Here is a 20,848-nt window from a genome sequence, read left to right on the forward strand (position 1 = left end):
GCCACTATACCCAGCTAATTTTTTTATTTTTAGTAGAGACAGGGTTTCGCCATGTTGGCCAGGCTGGTCTTGAACTCCGGACCTCAGATGATCACCCACCTCAGCTTCCCAAAGTGCTGGGATTACAGACGTGAGCCACCGTGACCGGCCTTCTTCTTCTTTTTATTTTTATTTTTGGTCAGCATGTTGTTTTAGCAAAAGTTGTATTTCTTCATTTCAGGCACTCACCTATATCTTCAAACATTACTGCCTGACCACGAGGACATGTGCACATTTATAATGATGCATAGACTATTGTGAATCTCTCTTGACCTCTCTCCCTCTAGTTCCCACTCTTCTTCCCAAAGATAATTTATGGTCATCTAGCTCTTTTCATATCTATAAATTTATCATCCAACTTATAATTCACTCTAATAACATCAAATATTCTGTCCAAGCAATTATCCTAATTTTGACATTTTCAGTCTTTACTGCTGAAATCCCAGTTTTAGATTGCCAACTAATTTCCAGTATGAACTCTATGGTGGCATGCAAGGTATTGCTTCTGATGAAAGACTTTGCCACATACATCACATTTATATTGTTTCTCTCTTGAATGGGTTACGTGATGTCTCCTTAAGTGTGAGCTATAATTAAAGGCTTTGCCACACTCATTACATTGGAAAGGTTTTTCTCTCATGTGTACTTCCTGTATTTGTGTGAATAATGAAGAATGGAGGAAATTCTTCCCATACTTATTAGAAATATGGGTTTTGAGCCTACAAGAAATTATTTGGGATGTTGAAGCTGAGGAAGCATCATTGATAGACTGGTCCACTTGATTACCAATTTTCCTTTCAGTCTGAAATATGTGCAGTTCAGGCAGATGCAAATGAAAGCTTAATCCAAGCTGGTCTTTAATAGGCTTGTTTCCAGCATGACTTTGATTATGTCGGTCTGTACTACCAGTTAACTCTTTGATTTCTGTCATGGGTGCTTCATGGCCATTTCTTTCAATTTCTTGCCACTGAAACTGAAAGTCATGAATATCTTTCTCAATTTCTGGGAAGCAAAAATCTCCAATGTGATAATTTTCATGTCTTTCCAACGTCCCTGTGTGGAACACTTCTGTATTGCCTTGCCCTGTTGATGAGAACTCCATCATGGATTTTAAAGAGCTACCCACAGACTCCAGGTTCCTGTAGTTCTCCAACATCACTTCCCTGTATAAAGCCCTCTGCATAGGGTTCAGGCATTTCCACTCCTCCACTGAGAATTCTATAGCCACATCCCTGAAAGTCAAGTGTCCCTGAGGAAGAGCTATCCCTGGCTCCTTTTCTTTGCTCTTGTTGGTGGCTTCCTTACATAACATGAGTCTTTGGAAATCAATCCCAGACGTCTCAATTTGTACTCAGTTGAGAAAGAGGGGCCAGAATTTCCAGGTCTGTGGGGACCCCACTTCCCTGGTATAGCAGCATCAGAGAACTCAAGACCATTTCTTTTATGAGTCCTTTATTGCTTACTCATTTATGCTTCTTTAGTTACTAAATCTGATGAAGAAGGAAGCCAAGATTTAAGGCACTGGAGGACATATCACTGGCTAGTGACAAGGCTGTTAAATAACATCAAGGTTCTTGATGTTCACATTTAGTATTCTTTTCCCTAGCTAGGTGCAGTGGCTCACACCTGTAATCCCAACACTTCGGGAGGCGAAGGTGGGGGATCACTTGAGTTCAGGACTTTGAGACCAGCCTGGGCAACAGAGCAAGACACCATCTCTACAAAAAAATTTAAAATTAGGCATGGTAGTGCATATCTGTAGTTCCAGCTACTTGGGAGGCTGAGATGGGAGGATCACTTGAACCCTGATATTCAGGACTACAGTGAGTTATGATCACACCACTGTACTCCAGCCTGGGCTACAGAGACTCTGTCTAAATAAATAAATAAGAAAAATAAAACAGTATTCTTTCAATTGAGTCAGTTTGCAATCCTGACAAGAGAATTTACTGCATTTTATCATAGGGCTCTGTGATATAATGGTGAGCACTCTGGACTCTCAATCCAGAGAATTTACTGCATTCATGCAGTATTTTCTAATCCAAACAGTTTAGTAAGCAATATTGTCCTGAATATTAACATAATTTTAGGATGCTGAAAGAGTTCATTCAACTGACCAAAACATTAAGCATTAAACTAAAAAGCAAATTTACAAAGAAAAGGTAGATTTTATTTTTAAAAATAATTCCTAAAAATATTCAATTTGAATCTAAGGAGACTTCGAGAATGTAGTAGTGATGAGGATTCTGATTCTAGCTAACATTCCTTGATGATGGATTTCATCTCATCTTCACAGCATCCCCATGAGGTATGTATGTATTATTAGGCCTGTTTATTGATAGATAAATGGAGGTTTATGAACATTAAGTAACTTGGACAAGGTCATGTAGTTAGATCCAGAGCTATAACCTAGGTCACCTGGCCTGATTCCAAACCTTGTGTTCTCAATTGAGAGGAAATGTGTGGGCCAAATTATTCTGGATTTCTCAGAAACTCTGCAGTTCACCGCATTGTTTCCTGATATTTTTTAAATGCCGGCAAATCTTTTCAATAGACTCTAATCCTAAATTATAGTGCTGATGTTTTCCAGGAATTAGACAAATCATGAACAAAGTGAGTGTTTCTCTGCAGAGCATTCTGCAGAACACAGGTAAGAGCAGACCCCTCCATGGCAAAGCTTCTCTTTGCCCAAGCAGTTGTAGAGACTGTCTTGTTTGTTATTCCTCGTAGAGAGACCACTTTCCTGCTGAAAGTGGTTCGTTCAGAAAATATGTTTGGGAAGGGGTCACACATGTGAGGAGAGCAGCTGTGAACACTCATACAGCTCTTTGTTCCCTAACATTTTCTATATTCCGCTCATAATCCACTTGAGCAGTGGTGCCAGCTGGCAGGTCCAGCAGCTCATTTTTCTTCTCATTTTCAGCAGATCATCTAGTTTCTTCCCTGTGTGTTTCTACCCCCATTTCATAGCCACTCACCTATTGATAAACAGGTTCTGCCTAAAACACGTCTCATCTGCCAATCCATCAAGGCAGAATATGAAATTTTCCCAAACTCCAAATTACTGTTGGAGTCCTTAATATAACATACATATTTAAATGGGAACTGTGAACACACACAGAGGATGAAGGGCTGAAGTAATGAGTCCTCGTGCCTGGGTTCTAGGCCATCTGATAGTGGTTTACCCTCTTTGGCCTCTGTTCCCTCATTTACTTTGCAGATTAATTAAGGTTACTAATTCTTATGGGTTGTAAAGGATGCTGAATTCCTAACTCCCAGTCCCTGTGAATATGACCTTATTTAGAAACATGGGCCGGGCACGATGGCCTACACCTATAATCCCAGCACTTTGGGAGGCCAAGGCAGGTGGATCACTTGAGTGATCCAGCCTGACCAACGTGGTAAAACGCCGTCTCTACTAAAATTACAAAATTAGCTGGGTGTGGGGGCAGGCACCTGTAATTCCTGCTACTCAGGAGGCTGAGGCAGGAGAATTGCTAGAACCCTGGAACCTCTGCAGTGAGCCGTGATGACACCATTGTGCCCCAGCTTGGGTGACAGAGTGAGACTCTGTGAAAAAGAAAGAAGGAAAGAGAGAAAGAAAGAAAGAAAGAAAGAAAGAAAGAAAGAAAGAAAGAAAGAAAGAAAGAAAGAAAGAAAGAAAGAAAGAAAGAAAGAAAGAAAAGGAAGGAAGGAAGGAAGGAAGGGAAAGAAGGAAAGAAAGAAAGAAAATAAGAAAAGAAAGAAAGGAAGAAAGAAAGGAAGGAAGGAGACAGAAAGAAAGAAAGAAAGAAAAAGAAAGAAAGAAAGAAAAAGAAAGAAAGAAAGAAAGAAAGAAAGAAAGAAAAAAAGAAAGAAAGAAAAAAGAAAGAAAGAAAAAGAAAGAAATAGAGAAAGAAAGAAAGAAAAAGAAGGAAGGAAGGAAGGAAGGAAGGGTCTTTACAGATGTTCAAGTTAAAATGAGGTAGGTCATTAGGGTGGGCCCTAATCCATTATGACTTATGTCCTGACTTTTAAAAGGGGGAGAAATGTGTATACAGACAGATAGTAGTAAGGGGAAGACAATGTAAAGACACAGGGAGAAGGCCGTCTACAAGCCGAGGAATGCATAAGGCTGGGAGAACGTAGGAGAGAGGCATGGAACGGATTCTCCTTCACAGTCCTCAGAACGTTCCAACCTGCCAAACGCCTCCATTTCAGACTTTCAGCCTCCAGAACTGTTGAGACAACACATTTCTGTTGTTTAAACCACCCAGTTTCTGGTATTTTGTGATGGCACACTAGCAAATTATTGCACTACACAGTTGACTTTGAATTAAGCAAAAGGGAGGTTTTCTCAGGTGGGCACAATCTAATCACATGTGCCATTTAAACTCATTTAAAAGAGTAGCCAAAGAGCAAGTCAGAACTATTCCAACCATGAGAAGGAGTTGATGAGGTGGCACAGGGGCTCTGAAACGGGGGGCCCCATGGCAAGTAACAGAGGGAAGCTTCTATAAGGTAACAGTGATCCAACTAAAGACAAGAAAAGACTAAATTCATCTAACAACTGCAAGAAGCGATTCTGCCAACAACCTGAATGAGCCTGGAAGTGGATTCTTTCCCAGAGCCTCCAGATGTAGGAGGCCAGCCTGACATGGATTCCCTGAGCTAGAGGCCCTGGATGAACCCAGGCAGATTTCTAACCTACAGAACTATGACATAATAAACAGGTGTAGTGTTAAGCCGCTGTCTGGGGTAATTTGTTATGTAGCCATAGAAAATACACCCTAGCTAGCAAGTATTGAGTGCTTTCTTCACCAGTCACTATTCTAAATGTTTTACATTCAAGGGGAAAAACAAAATCCACAGCTAAGTACTGCCATAGGACTATTGTTGTCCCAAAGCAATAAAGATAAAGTTACAGCGGGGTGGTGAGGGGGGTGGGGGGGTTGGGAATTATGTGACATCTGAGGAACAACAGCCTGCAACAGACAGACGATAAACAGAACACCCTACTAAACAGAAAGCAGAACCAGTAGAACAGACAGAATGGGAATTAAAAATAAACATAATAAATGTCTTTATAAAAATAAGGAAGAATGTCAGGAACATGACGCATGAACAAGCAATTACGAAGAACCACTTAGAAATATTTTTTAAATGTAATTGTTGAAATACAAACATAGTAAATGGCAAAACAAATCATGCCTGATGGTCCAGTAGAAGCCTGGGGCACCATTTTGCAACCCCCTGTGAGAGTTAATTTCCAAGTGCGTAGAAATTACTGTCAGAAGTTTTTGAAAGGCCAAAAAGAGACTAAAAGATATCTTTAGAGGAGTATAATCTGAATGTTTAAACAAGATAATCTTTTAAGAATAGAGACTCTTAAAATAGGAATTAAGAAGTACTATATCTAATTTATTCTCCCTCCCCAAATATCCCCCTGTATTACTAAGGCTAAATAAGCCTAGTAGATATGTGAGGAAAACTCAGAGCAAAACTTTTAGCCAGGTCACCCATGTGATTTAGCTGCATCTTGATTCCTATGTAGACTTACAATTACCTCTCCTCAGGAGCTCGTAAACTTACCGTCACCTCTCCTCGGGAGCTCGTAAAGTCAAGAAGAGCAAATAGAATATCAACTAGGCTGAAAGGCTGACCCAGGTGGGGATATTCCCAGGCAAATGTTAAGTTTTGGCCAATTTCCAGCCTCTGTTTTCCTCCCGTCCTCACAGCTTGTCCCAGGACTAACCCTGAGGGTCAACAGGAGGGATAAAGCATCGCTACAGATGGCCTAGCTCCTCCTTGTCCAATTTTCCCCTAGTTGAAGAAGAGTCCAACCAGGGTCCAGAAGAAAGTGCCCTTAGTGCCCTATCTAGTGCCACAGTGAACTGGACACAGAGGATGGAGAGCAGACATGCAACCAAGGTCAAAAGCCAGGAGCGTGTTACAAAGCAAGCCAGCTCTGGCAAAGGGGGCTAAGGTACTGTGAACCCAAAATATCTGAGACAGGTCTCAGTAAATTTAGAAAGTTTATTTAACCAAGGTTAAGGACACACCCATGCCACAGCCTCAGGAGGTCCTGATGACATGTACCCAAGATGGTTGGGATACAGTTTGCTTTTATACATTTTAGGGAGATGTGAGACATCAATCAATATGTGTAAGATGTACATTGGTTCAGTCAGGTAAGGCAGGATAATTCTAAGTGGATAGTGGTGGGGGCCTTCCAGGTCATAGGTGGGTAAGAGACAAAAGGCTGTATGCTTTTGAGTCCTTGATCAGCCTTTCACTGAATACACAATACACAGTGTATTCACTGAATACACTGGCTCAGTGAATCTGCATTTTTACATATACAGGGTAGAAGAAGCAGTCAGATATGCATTTGCCTCAGATGAGCAGAGGGATGACTTTTGTACCTGTGAAGATAAGCTGTGAAATTCAACAGAACTGTTTTAGGGTAAAGATCTTGAGGCCTACAATGAATTTCCTCATGGGCAAATTGTGAGGGAGGTAACTCGTATTCTTAGCTATCTTATTTAGGAATTAAAATAGGAGACAAGTTTGCCTGATGTAGTTCCCAGTTTGACTTTTCCCTTGGCTTAGTGATTTTGGGGTCCCAAGATTAATTTTCCCGTCACAGTACAAAGTCCAAATGCAGGAGATCAATGAATTAGGAAAGCCACAATTAAAGTAACTGGTGAACCAAGTATGAGCTGGACTGGAGAAGTTCCACTGACAAAAGGTACCTATCTGGGACAGCCTTTTCTATAGACTGATGAGGCATTTAGAGCACGAATGAGTGACTTGGAGTTTTGCCTCCAAACTCCAGCTAGTGGTAGTGTGAACCCTACTACCACTGACAAACTTTTCTGATATTGACTCCCAACCTGACTAGAAATGAAGGGTATTTCTCATTCTTAGATTTTTCCATCCGGACACTCTACAAATTTCGTTTGGAAGTCTAAGATCATTTGTCACACTCTTTGGACATCAAGCTCTGTCTGTTGCCACCTGAGTGGTTGGGACTTACCTGGCTTGGGCTGTGACTAGACTGCTTCACCCTGTTGCAGTTGAGTGATACATGCAAAGAGTCAGAAATGTGACAAAACTTCCAAGAACAGGAGAGGGCATATCATGTCTTGTAAATCATGAAGTCTGTGAGTAAAAGTGTTTGTGCATCACGTTCTGAATATAGATATTTTTGGAATCTCAGAGGTGGTCATTTAGATCAAATCAAAGTAGAGTTGACCTTCAAACAACATGGGTTTGAACTGTGCATGTTTACTTGTATGTGGTGCCTCTGCCACCCCTGAGACAGCAAGAGCAACCTCTCCTCTTCCTCCTCCTCAGCCTGCTCAACACGAACACGATGAGGATGAAGACCTTTGTGATGATCCGCTTCCACTTACTGAATAGAAAATGTATTTTCTCTTCCTTATGATTTTCTTAATAATATTTTCTTTTCTCCAACTTACTTTATTATAAGAATACAGTATTTAATACATACACCATATAAAATATGTATTAATTGGCTATGTATGTTATCAATAAGGTTTCCAGTCAACAGCAGGGTACCAATAGTTAGGTTTTGGGGAAGTCAAAACTTAGACTCAGATTTTCAACTGCACAGAGGTTGGCATCCCTAATCCTCACGCTGTTCAAGGGTCAATTGTACTATTTTTTGCCTAAAGTAGTTATGTAAAAACTACCAGCAAAAATTTTATCGGAGTTGGTGGTTGTGGATCCATGATATAAGAAGATATTCATGAAGGATCTGAGCAAATCCAGGTACGAAAGCTCCGTAATGGATTATTCAGAGAAATTAGGGAATATTCTTAGTAGATGTCCTGAAGGACAACTGCACGTGGACTTTTCCTTTTCGTGTATGTAACTAACTCCCTCACTCAGTGCATATGGACTTTCGTCGACTTTTTGGAAGGAAGGATATATCTCAGCACCCATTTTCCCTTCCTAAGAGCACCTTTATTTCACATAGGTGAATTATTTCTCCCAGGGATAAGCAGTCTTGGTGGCACTAAATGTGATCGGGACCTTTGCCTTTTCCCAGCAAAGAGTGTGTGATTTCATTTGGCACAATAGGAACTTCTCTCCTGGTACTTTGAATTGCCAGCAAGCTGAATTAAGATAAGGAAGACAACTTTTGAGCTTTTCATTCTAAAGAGAAGCCCAGAGTGGATCCTGCTAGCTAGATATCTGGTAGCTATTCTAAGACTTGTCTTGGTTCTTTGGTTGTCTAACCTCCCATCCACTCTGAGAGTTACTACAAAACTCCCGCTGGTTCTTGTTAACTGCAACAAAAAGAATCTCAATTGATATGCCCTCTGCAGAGTAGTATACAATAAAGGCATGGCTGATGTCTGCTCTTGGACTGACTTGGTTTGTGATTCTGAGAAACTAGATTAGCCTCACTGAGCCTTAGCATCTTCACCTGTAGAATGAGAAACAAAACCCTCCTTCCAGGTTGTCAATGGAATTAAATGGGCATTTATGTGAAAGCCTGCTAGCTTACCTGCAAAGAAAATCTGTGAATTTCCATGTCAAAGTGGTTCATTAACAATGAAAAATTAGGCTGGGCGTGGTGGCTTATGTCTGTAATCCCAGCACTTTGGGAGGCCAAGGCAGGTGGATCATGATGTCAGGAGTTCGAGACCAGCCTGGCCAACATGGGGAAACCCCGTCTCTACTAAAAATACAAAAGTTAGCTGGGCACGGTAGCACGTGCCTGTAATCCCAGCTGCTTGGGAGGCTGAGGCAGGAGAATCACTTGAACCAAGGAGTCAGAGGTTGCAGTGAGCCAAAATCGCGCCACTGCACTCCAGCCTGGCGGCAGAGGAAGACTTGGTCTCAAAAAACAAAACAAACTATGAAAAATTGGTCATTTGGCTAACGATGCCAAGACGGAGTGTCAGGCAATCATTTAAAATCAGAGATTTTGTAAGAAAGTTATACTTAATAGTCAAAATACATTTCCCCCTTATTACTGTGCTTGGCAGAGGTCAGAATTAGATTTTCATGGGTATATTAATCCTAACAATACTTCTTCTTTGTTGGCAATAAAGGTAACAAAGTTTCCTATATGAATATTTAAGAAAAGGGCTTGGCATGGTGGCTTTGGGAGATGAGGCAGGAGGATTGCTTGAGGTCGGGAGTTTGAAACCAGCCTGGACAACAGAGTGAGACCCTGTGTCTATAAAAAATTTTTAAAATTAGCCAAACATGGTGGTGCATACCTGTAGTCCCAGCTCCTTGGGAGGCTGAGGCAGGAGGATTGCATGAGCCCTGGAGTTCCAGGCTGCAGTGAGCTATGATCACACCACTGCACTCCATCCTGAGTGATAGAGTGAGACCCTGTTGAAAGAAGAAAGGAAGGAAAGAAGGCAGGCAGGCAGGCAGGCAGGCAGGCAGGCAGGCAGGAAGGAAGGAAGGAAGGAAGGAAGGAAGGAAGGACATCTCTGTTTACAATGCTGCTTTACATAAATGTTACTTTTCCATCTGAAATAAGGAATAGACAATACCGGTTTACCAAAAAAATAATTTTTGCCAGACTCCGTCTCAAAAAAAAAAAATTAATAATAATAATAATAATTTTTTTGAGCACTCATATCTCACAGAACTGGCCTTTTCCTGGAACAATTAGAATTGTACCTGGAAGGTTGCACTGTCTCTGGCTTACCAATGCTTTGTTTGGGTTAATATGCTGTAGGAGCTTCAAATCATACGTGAATTCTTGCTATTGACCAGGAAAGTAAGAAAGCAAGTTGGCTTCTTTTGATCACTCTCCTAAAAGTGAGAATTTTAAAGTCATGCATTGGTGTAACAATAAATTTTTAAAACAAAGAACAGTAAAAAGTATCCTATAAACGGACCCAGCTCTGTGCTAGATAACACAGAGCAGTGGGTCATGAAGCCTGCTTGTGCCCTGCCCCACCTCTGCTCCCGCTCCATCAAGCAGGAGGAGAAGAGCATGATACAAAACTGGCCTTCTTTACCTGTGATCCACCTGGACTGAGTGAGCACATTTATTTATGAAAATGTTGGCAGTGGGGCAGTTCCAGCCAGGTGCGGTGGCTCACACATGTAATCCCAGCACTTTGGAAGGCCAAGGTGGGCAGATCATGAGGTCAAAAGAGCAAGAACTTCCTGGCCAACATGGTGAAACCCCGTCTCCACTAAAAATACAAAAATAGTAGCTGGGCATGGTGGCACGCGCCTGTAGTCTTGGCTACTTGGGAGGCTGAAGCAGGAGGAATTGCTCAAACCCAGGAGGCAAAGGTTGCAGTGAACCAAGATTGCAGCACTGCACTGCAGCCAGGCAACAGAGCGAGACAAGAAAGAAAGAAAGAAAGAAAGAAAGAAAGAAAGAAAGAAAGAAAGAAAGAAAGAAAGAAAGAAAGAAAGAAAGAAAGAAAGAAAGAAAGAAAGAAAGAAAGAAAGAAAGAAAGAAGGAAAGAAGGAAAGAAGGAAAGAAGGAAAGAAGGAAAGAAGGAAAGAAGGAAAGAAGGAAAGAAGGAAAGAAGGAAAGAAGGAAAGAAGGAAAGAAAGGAAGGGAAGGAAAGCAGGAAGGAAGGAAGGAAAGCAGGAAAGAAGGAAGGAAGGAAGGAAGGAAGGAAGGAAGGAAGGAAGGAAGGAAGGAAGGAAGGAAGGAAGGAAAGAAAGAAGGAAAGAAAGGAAGGAAGGAAGGAAGGAAGGAAGGAAGGAAGGAAGGAAGGAAGGAAGGAAGGAAATGTGCGCAAACTGAACAGTCCATAGGTCCTGGCCAAAGGGGAAAAATGGAAAAGCCCAACTACTGCTTTAAGGCAACGTTTTTCAAAGTGTCATGTGAGATTTATTCTGCAACCAAATCATCTTGAAACTGTATTTTTTTTAAAAAGTGTATATGTGCGATTCACCTTGATTCAATGAACCAGAATCTCTGCTACTAAGACCTTAAGAGACTCTTCTGCTGAACTCAAGTTTAAGAAACACTGTCCTGGGGACCTCAGAAATCTAATTCCTTGCCTTCTCCAATCTACCTTCTAGTCAGGAGAAAACTAGAAGAAACAATGCACTTAGTAAATAATTATAGATTCAGTGTTATGGGAGCTAAAATGCGAGAGAGAATTCTGGATAGAAAGGGATGCTCAAGACACTCTTATTAATTGCAAAAATATGTTTTCCTCCAATAATATAAGTCTCACTTAGTGGTCATCACCTGGCCACTGGAAGCCACCACAGAACATTTTCCCCCATAAACAGCATTGATCAGCACAGTGATTGTTGAAATTTGAATTATCTATGAGCATTTTAAACATAAAAAGATATGGAGTCCTTCCTGAAAAGTCAGATCGGCAATAATTGGTTGTCACTGAGTAGTAGACACCCCCTTTAGATGGGTATTTGGAGTTCATTTTACAATATCCCCAACATTCTCTCTTCTCCCCAGTAGGATGAAAGTGTCACTTGACATTTATCAATAAGCTTATGCTGGTTTTGTTGCTGTTTGATTAAGAAGAAAGTAAAAGAGCAACACTAGAAAGATGGCGGAGCAAGAGCAAAGAAAAACTCCTTTGGTTCCAGAAAATCTCCTGAAAAAGAGGAAGGCTTATCAAGCCCTCAGAGCCACCCAGGTGAAGCAGGCAGTTCGGCAAAGAAGGAGCAGAGGAAAGGAAAAAGACTCAGATTTAAACGACTGGAATCATTCCTACATGATTCCTGGCAGCAGAAACGTGACGAGGTGTGTCTCAGATGACTAGAAGTGAAACCTCACACCTTGGAATTACCAGATAAACATTCCTTGGCCTTTGCTGGACACATAGAAAAGATCAATAGCATGAGTTTACTGGTGCAGAGAACCATTGCAAGACTTCGCCTAAAGAAAATTTTTAGTGGTGTCTTTGTAAAAGTCACCCCCTAGAACCTAAAAATGCTGCATATAGTGGAACGTTACGTGACCTGGGGATTTCCAAATCTGAAGTGTGTCCGGGAACTCATTTTGAAACATGGACAATCTGAGGTCAAGAATAAGACCATCCCTCTGACACACAACACAGTGATTGAGGAGCACCTGGGGAAGTTTGGCATCATTTGCTTGGAAAACCTCATTGATGAAATTGCCTTCCCAGGGAAGCATTTCCAGGAGATCTCATGGTTCTTGCTCCCTTTCCACCTCTCAGTGGTCCATCATGCTACCCAAAATAGAGTGGGCTTCCTCAAGGAGATGGGCACACCTGGCTATCAGGGTGAATGCATCAATCAGCTCATCCACCAGCTGAACTAGACCCAGGTGCCAAACTGCAGTAAATTTTTATCAATGAAGGGGAAGCATGTGTTTTTGTGTTTTGGGGGGAAATTTTTACTGAGTATCTTCAGAGATTATTTCCTGCTTTATCTTCAAAAACTAGAAAGGAAGGGTCAAAGGAAAGACAGTAGCTGGCCAGCTGTGATGGCACACATCTGAAATCCCAGCACTTTGGGAGGCTGAGGCTGGTGGATCACCAGAGGTTGGGAGTTCGAGACTAGCCTGACCAACATGGAGAAACCCTGCCTCTACTAAAAATACAAAAATTAGCTGGGTGTGGTGGAGCATGCCTGTAATCCTAGCTACTCGGGAGGCTGAGGCAGGAGAATTGCTTGAACCCAGGAGGCAGAGGTTGCAGTGAGCCGAGATCGCGCCACTGCACTCCAGCCCAGGCACCAAGAGTGAAACTCTGTTGGGAAAAAAAAAAAAAAAGACAGTAGCTTATGTTCGTGGCAGGCACCTCTCTTCACAGTCCAGTTCCAAGGAAAAATTCCAGTGTTTTCTACATTGGCTGCCGCCTCATCTGAAATCAGCACATTCCATGGAAGAAGGCATCCTGCTTTGTTGCATCTTCTACCCCATGGTTTAATGTTGGTAAATGAGTAACTCTAGCGTTCGTGCAAGTCTCCCTAAGACTCCTGCAGCAGTCAACCAAGCCCAGGGACATAACTGAATCTGGAGATTCCTAGGGCCTTGTTTTGAAAAAGACTTGAAATACACATAGGGAGAAAGGCACAAAAATAAATGTTCACTTGTCTCTGCGAAGAAGAAAAAGAAGGGGAAGAAGAAGAAGAAGAAGAAAAAGGAGGAGGAGGAGGAAAAAGATTATCATTCTAGGGGTTGTCATTCATTACCCGCATGGCCCTGCCCCTGGAAGCATTTGAGTCTGAAAACTCTAGCAATGTTGAAGGAACCCATAATCCCAGCCATCCTGACCCCACTGTTTGCAAAATCTAGACAGATGTGGTTGCTTTGTCAGAAACGTAGGCTTTCCATTTTGTATAACTTTGCCCAAGCAGCATTCTTTATCAAAACTCTTGGAGTGCAATTCAGAAGAGGCATTTGAATACATAAAATCATCTAGTCAACAGAGGGGGAAAACACTACCTCTAAAAATGTCTTCCAGCATGTTGAAAAAGCACTCAATTTGGGGGCAAAACACCAAGCCAATACTGACTGCACAAACAATAGGATACTTCCTTTCAGATCAAGTAAGACATGCATACATAGGAAAATTTCAAAATAGGGTTTTCACAATCTGCTAGTGAAATAATTTATGAAGTATACATAACATTTTACATTTTATAAAATGATATTACACAACTCCTTTCCATGTTCACAGCAACCCTGCAGAGGTTATGTTATTATCTCATCGTGTAGATTAGGACTCTTCTATTTAGTAGTGAACTGATTTATGTAAGGTCAAATGGTACTAACCACTACTAACCAGCAAAGCTGGAGTCAGACATAGTTCTTTTGACCTAAATGTATTATTCCCTCTATTACAAAACAACCACATTCCATTATTTGCCTTTCACTATAATTTCAGAAATACATTCATAAAAATAAAGCCAGAAGGGATATAGCACTGCAAATCCTACTAACCATCAAGAGACATCTCACATCCCAGACACTCAGATCTTTATTTCCCCCAAACAAATTGGAGAAATAAAAAGATAACTACTTTAAACAATTCTTCCTGTTCAGGTTTTAAAAGCAATGTTTTTGTTTTTATGTTCTAGATGATTAGTCAAGATATTTACTAGAGGCAGTGAAAGGTCATGGAACTACTTATGCTACATCAAGTTCATTGAAAATTTCAACAAGGAAGTGTGTATGGACATAGTCTATTAAAGCTGAAAGAGATTCTAAAATTGTGTAACTTGATTCTCTTATTTCTAGATGAGGATGCAGAGCCCAGAAAAAATGGCATTACTTCTAAAGCTGATGTGTAAACCTCCAATCTCCAAAACCCTAAGAGTGTACATTTCTCATTAAATTTATTTCTGAGTTCATCTTTTTTGTTCATATTGTAACTGTGTTCTTTTCCCCCTTCACATTTTCTGTTTGGGAAGCGATTTCTTCTGTAATAATTGGCCTGTTAGAGTTTCTTTCTTTTCTGGTGTTCATCTTTGTATAAGAGCTATCGTTAAGTACTATGTGGTAACTTGGTGGCAGTGAAACCACCACTCAAACCAAAATCTAGGGCCTTGTCCACAACATGCTACAAATGAAGATACAGTCCTCTTCGTCCAATCTCTCCACACCACTTCATACACAATCTCTCCTTATGCCGAATCTTATACTCAGTCTTGCTGCCCTCTATATATGGGTTTATTGCATCTGTGTGTGCTCCTATACAGTTTGCATGTGTGTCTGAAAAAACCATTGGATTGGGAGGCCGAGGCGGGCGGCTCACGAGGTCAGGAGATTGAGACCATCCCAGCTAACACAGTGAAACCCCGTCCCTAATAAAAATACAAAAACTTAGCCGGGTGTGGTGGCGGCCGCCTGTAGTCCCAGCTACTCGGGAGGCTGAGGCAGGAGAATGGCGTGATCCTGGGAGGCGGAGCTTGCAGTGAGCCGAGATCGCACCACTGCACTCCAGCCTGGGCGACAGAGACTCCATCTCAAAAAAAAAAAAACCATTGGATTAAGAATATTCACGCTTTAGTTTTTGTTTTGTTTTGTTTTGCTCATCTCTTTCCTTCTTCTCACACTCTAACAATGATGTCTTCAAACAGTAACTAACTTTCTGCTTTTCTCTCTAGCAACTCTTTTTTTCACAGACTAGAGTCCCTCAGGCTTCAAACTCCAGAACCTTCACCTCTTACCTGGATTCCAGTGATGCTATAGTAGATTTCTAATCTCTGCCCACCTCTAATGACAACATCTTAATTGCTTTTGTACTTGGACATTGTTCTTTGAATTCACAATTTTTAAAGTTAGTAGTTACATAAGCAGAATATGCATGTACAACAAAAGAAAGAAAATAACTAAACATATACTCTAAAGAAATCAAGGTGGCCAGGCGCGGTGACTCACACATGTAATCCCAGCACTTTGGGAGGCCGAGGCAGGTGGATCACAAGGTCAGGAGTTCGAGACCAGCCTGGTCAAGATGGTGAAACTCCATCTCTACTAAAAATTCAAAAATTAGCCAGGCATGGTGGTTGGCGCCTGTAATCCCAGCTACTCAGGAGACTGAGGCTGGAGAACCACTTGAACCCGGGAGGCGGAGGTTGCAGTGAGCCAAGATCGTGCCACTGCACTCCAGCCTGGGCAACAAGAGTGAGACTCCATCTCCAAAAAAAAAAAAAAAAAAAAAAATCCAGGTTTGTCTAGGAAAAGGTAAATAGCAGAGATAATATTTAAGTTGGAGGAAGAACCTCATGGAGAAGAGCCACCATTTCAGACACCGATAACAGAAATCTGGACTTTTACACGACAGACAATTATTTTTACTTTAGCTAAGCTACTGCTACTTGAGCTCTTTCTATTACTTATCTCTGAACCTAATTATAGCTAAAACGTTGGCTTCTGTGGGCCATAAAATAATAATGGCTAACATGAACGGCTTATTTATTAGTTTCCAAGACAGGTGTGAAGAACCAAACATCTATTACCTCATTTAATCTTCATACAACTCTCTGAGTTGGTTGCTACTCTCATTCTCACTTTAGATGAAGTTTTTTCTTTTAAAGCACCTGGTTCAGGGTCCTAGAGTCGGAAAGTGATTGAGCTGGGATTCCACTCTTAACCACATCTCCATTCTTCTTCCTCTCACAGATACTTCAAAACAACATATAGACTGCTATGTTATGACATTATAAACCACTAATCTGTTAGATAAACTGACTTTCTAAAAAGACTTTCTAATTACTTTATTTCAGTTACTGAAGGATCCAGTGAAAAGAACAAAGATCTTTTCACTCAGGGCCCAGATGCAGCCGTAGCAGGGTTTTCTTTCCCTTACCTACTGAATTTAAAAACGTCCAGGCCTGAGGACTTTTTGTAACTGGTCCTTCAGATGTAAATAGCAGTGTTTACCCTCTTGTATCACATAAAGATGCTGAGAGAATTTGTTTTATGGTTCAGAGAAGTATTGAAGCACAACTTTTCAATGCTTAAGGTAATTTTTACCAGTGAGGAATTGCTTCTGTCTGTTTGCAATGTGACCTGACTACGGTGGTCTATAAATTAGGGCTGTTTATTATTAGTGGTAAAAAGGAACTCATCCCAGCTGAATCAGGCCCTTTTAAGGAGATTTCCAGGAAGCCCCATCCAATGACATTCCTCATACATCTTATTGATTGTCCGCCTATAAATGCCAGGAAAGTTTAGAAATGCAGCTTGGTATATGGCTATCATTAGCCTGGTATATGGCTGTCCCAAATACAATCTGTTGCTAAGGTAGAGAGGGAGGAGAGACTGGGAAGGCAACCAGCAGTCTCAGCCAAAAGAATAACCCCCATGGGTAGAGCACACAGACACTTCACTGTTGACTCTGCTTACCCTACATCTAGACCTTCACAGGAGTGTGGATGGTTTCAACCAACATGCAACACAACACACTTTTATCTTTTGAAGGTCAGCGTATCAGGCAGAGAATAAGAGAGTGAAGACCCTGGAAGATGCTGGAATGTCTGCTTCCAGTTTAGGAGATGATGGGCTCTTTTATTCATCTAGTTGGACTTCTTTTGAGTATTGATGGGGGTAACAGTTTTGTTATTAGAAAAGGGAACTTTTTCACCTTGGTTCCGATGCTGCACTGAAAACCTGACATTTTTATTCTTTTTAGATGGCCCTACTGAAAGCAACACAAGGAAAATACTTAGCATGTCAATCCCTTTCTTTTTCATCTGAAAATAACATCAGTTATTGCATCATCTGAAAAGAAGTTATCTCTTGCAGTTAATCAATGACATTGCCTTTGAATATTCAATTCCTGTTAACACAGAATTAGAAACTTCAGTTGAGTTGTATTAGTTAATGATTATCAGGCCTACAAAATGACCTTCTATAACCTGTCATCTGGGAAAATAGAAACAAAGGGATCTTTCCAGTAATTGCAGTTACTGGAATTATTTAATATATGCTTAGAATCGAAAAAATTTAAATATGTTAAAAATGACAATATGCAAATTTAGATGATTAAAATGATGCTGTTGCATCTATAATATGGGATTATCATTAACTTTTGTAAGCTTTAATGCCATTAGGTTAGATAAATTAAAAATCCCTCTAAAAGTCAAGCCTTCCTTACATTTGGCCATCAATCAAGCACTTCCTGCTGGGTTCTCTGTCTTGGAAACAGACATCAGCCTTCTCCCCGGTATCCAGGCCAGACGCATGTTAACAGAATAACCAAATCTGTAAAATATTTAAAGAGGTTTACTTTGAGCCAATATGAGTGACCATGCCCCAGGGTACAGCCTCAAGCTATTCTGAAAAGGTGTAACCAAGGCAGTCAGGGTACTGTTTTGCTTTATGCATTTTAGGAAGACAAGAATTATAAGTAAATTCATAAATCAGTACATGGAAGGTATACATGGGTTCAGCCTAAAGAAGCAAGATATGTTGAAGTTGGGAGGTGGGAGGAGAGGTGAGGGGTTGGGTGAGGGGGCGTACAGGTGATAGGTGGATTCAAAGGTTTTCTCATTGGCAATTGGTTGAAAGAATTAGACTTAGTCTAAAGATTTGAAGTCTGTGAAAGAAATGTTTGAGTTAAGATAAGGGGGGGTTGTGGAGACCAAGGTTCTAACAAAATAATAACGTACATGAAGACTCCAGATAGCAGCCTTCAGAGAGAATAGATGGTAAATGTCTCTCTTCAGACTTTTAAGGTGTCAGACTCTCATTTCATCTCTCCTAGATCCAGGAAAGACCTAGAAAGGGAAGTTCTGGCTGCATTAATGAAGATTCTTTACAGATGCAGGTTTCCTCCACAAGACATGGCTTTGCAGGCCATTTCAAAATATGTCAAAGAAATACATTCAGGGGTAAAATATTTTCATTGCCTTCAGGGTGTGCTATCCGTCTTGTGATGCTATACCAGAGTCAGGTTGGAATTTGATATCTTATTGACACAAAGAGTCTGTTTTGTCAGTCTTATGATCACTATTTCCACGTTAATGCTGGTCAATTGTGCCTAAACCCCAAAAGGAAGAAGGTATGACTTCCCTTTTCATCATGGACGGAATGCAGTTTTTCAGATTTTCCTGGGGTCCCCTTGACCAAGAGGGGGTCATTTCAGTTGGTGGGAAGGCTAAGGATTTTATTTCTGGTTAACAAGCCTGATAACCAACCTAGACTGTTCCTTTCTCTCGTGCCCACCCCCATCTAGCTAGTTATTTTGTCCTGAGGATTCCACCTTTCTGGTACTAATTGCATCTGCTCTGTACTTTCCTTTTCCAGGCTCCTTTTCCTTTTTCTTGCTGACCATGTTTCAGCAAGAGTCTATGATGGGGTCCCTCTGCCCACAATTTCAACTCATTCAATCCATTCAAATCCTCTAGAGTTCCAGAGACATTTCTAAATTACAAATCTGAACTTGTCACTACTCTCTTGTTGAAAATCCTTTATGGCTCTACAATTTTCAGGATAAAGGCCAGTCTCCTTGGCTTAGCATTTGAGGCCTTTTTGGCCTTGCTTTTGCCTGTCACTCTAATCTTATCCCTGTCACACCCTTATTCACATCCTTGCTCCAACCTCACTGAACAACTATTTACTCCCTACGTATGTCGTGCTATTTACTACCTCCATGACATTTCAGTTCCGTTCCCTCTAGAATTCCGCTGGAATCCCTTCCATTCTCTTCCTCAATTCTTCAGCATCTTTGTCTTGTCTTTCCAAACTGCTCAAGTGCTACCCTTCAAAGAAGCCCTCTTTTCCTACCTGTCTCATTTAGCCACCCAGCCACTGTGCTTCTAAATCACCCCGCATACCTCTAGAAGTAAGTCACTCTACTTGACCTCTTGAAACCCCTTCATCTACTTGGGTCTCACCACTAATAAAGAGCTCCTGGAGGACAGGAGCAATTTTTTTTTTCTTTTATATTCCTACAGCCCAGCACAGTGTCTGTCATAGAGTGGATGCTGAATAAAACTTTGGTAAGCAACATAAGGGAAGAATCACAGAGTTTGGAATATTAAGCAGTATCAGTTTTAGCAAGTACCCATAATAGCATACTCAAAACAAACAAACAAACAAACAAACAGCCACCTCCCAGCCACCTTTCACTCATCTCTTACTGTTTGAGATTAACGCTGACATAGTGAAGAGCACATCCTCGTTCTCAACAGTTCTACTGGGGGAAAAAAATGAAGCACCTTTTTTAACCTTTTGATTATATTTAAAACACAGAAGAGCTTGAACAGGAATGGAAATTACCCAACACAAGTGCTGCTCCTCCCTTCTCACATTTACGGGAGACATAACTATGACAGCACTCTATTCTCTGAGATCTCAGAACCAGTCTCCTATCAGCCCACGAGACAGCCACAACTACTCAGTCAGCATGTGCTCTCCCTGAACTGGATTAATAGGTATGTGTGACATAGAAACCCAAAACTATTGGAGGGGAGACGGGGAGCAGGTTAGCACATGGGTCCCTCTAGACTGGGAAAGTGGAAGTCTCCCTTCCATCTTCAGAATGTCTCCCCTGTTCCTTCTGGAGAATGTCCTTGCCCACTCCAAACACAGGGCTTGGATGGATGCTGCCTTTTCTCATAGGCAGGCAGTGGGCACAAGACTAAACGTGACTTAATTATAAACCTTTTCTGCTATTTTAAAACTCAACACTATTAGTGTCACTATCAGTGTTGAGTTTTAAAATAGCAGAGGTAAAGTGAAATGGATATAATCTAGTAGTAGTATTAGGTTGGTGCAAAAGTAATGCGGTTTTTGTCATTACTTTTAATGGCATTAAATGCCATTAATGGCATTGCCATTGCTTCAAATTTGCCATTACTTCTAATCTGCCATTACTTTTAGTGGCAAAACGGCAATTAGTTTTTCACCAACCTATATAATCAAGTCATTGTGTAGTAGTATAATCAAGGAGAGTGAGGCTCAGGAACCGTTGGTCACCATTTTTACCTCCATGTTGACAAATCAATCTGCCACAAGAAAGAAACCAGGTGTGATAAAGAGCAGGTCTTGAAGGTTATTGGTGATCAAGACCCTAAGCCTCAAAGCAGCATCACATGTCAGCTCTTCCCACAGATAGTGGCTTGTCCTAAAATCTCTCCAATATGCCTCTGCTGACCTTAAACTGATGCAAGTTAGTTATCTGTAACTTGTAACCCAAAGAATTCTGACTAATTCAAAACTGTAATACCTAGGACTTTGATATTCATAGAATTTAGCAAGACTTAGCCAAGAATTTGTGGCTTTAAAGCTGTTATGAGAAGTGTTGTAAAACATTGGCAAACAACTAATAGTTTTATAAGTAAAAACATGGTATTTTGTTTTGTTCCTGCGTTAGTTTGCTAAGGATAATGGCCTCCAGCTCCATTCATG

At 41.0% G+C, this 20,848-nt stretch overlaps 1 protein-coding gene and 1 pseudogene across 1 annotated transcript; one reads left to right on the forward strand and one right to left on the reverse strand.

Annotated features, from left to right (window-relative positions):
* Positions 1-653: 653 nt before the first annotated feature.
* Positions 654-1,351, reverse strand: LOC126954947 (putative protein ZNF321). Its single transcript, XM_050791043.1, is given in 2 exon segments — positions 654-694; positions 697-1,351. Coding segments are annotated over 2 exon segments (696 nt in total).
* Positions 1,352-11,561: 10,210 nt separating this feature from the next.
* LOC126954956 (60S ribosomal protein L7-like 1) lies at positions 11,562-12,304 on the forward strand (annotated as a pseudogene).
* The last annotated feature ends 8,544 nt before the right edge of the window (positions 12,305-20,848 follow it).

Source organism: Macaca thibetana, chromosome 5 (genome assembly GCF_024542745.1).
Source record: "Macaca thibetana thibetana isolate TM-01 chromosome 5, ASM2454274v1, whole genome shotgun sequence".
Classification (NCBI taxonomy): domain Eukaryota; kingdom Metazoa; phylum Chordata; class Mammalia; order Primates; family Cercopithecidae; genus Macaca; species Macaca thibetana.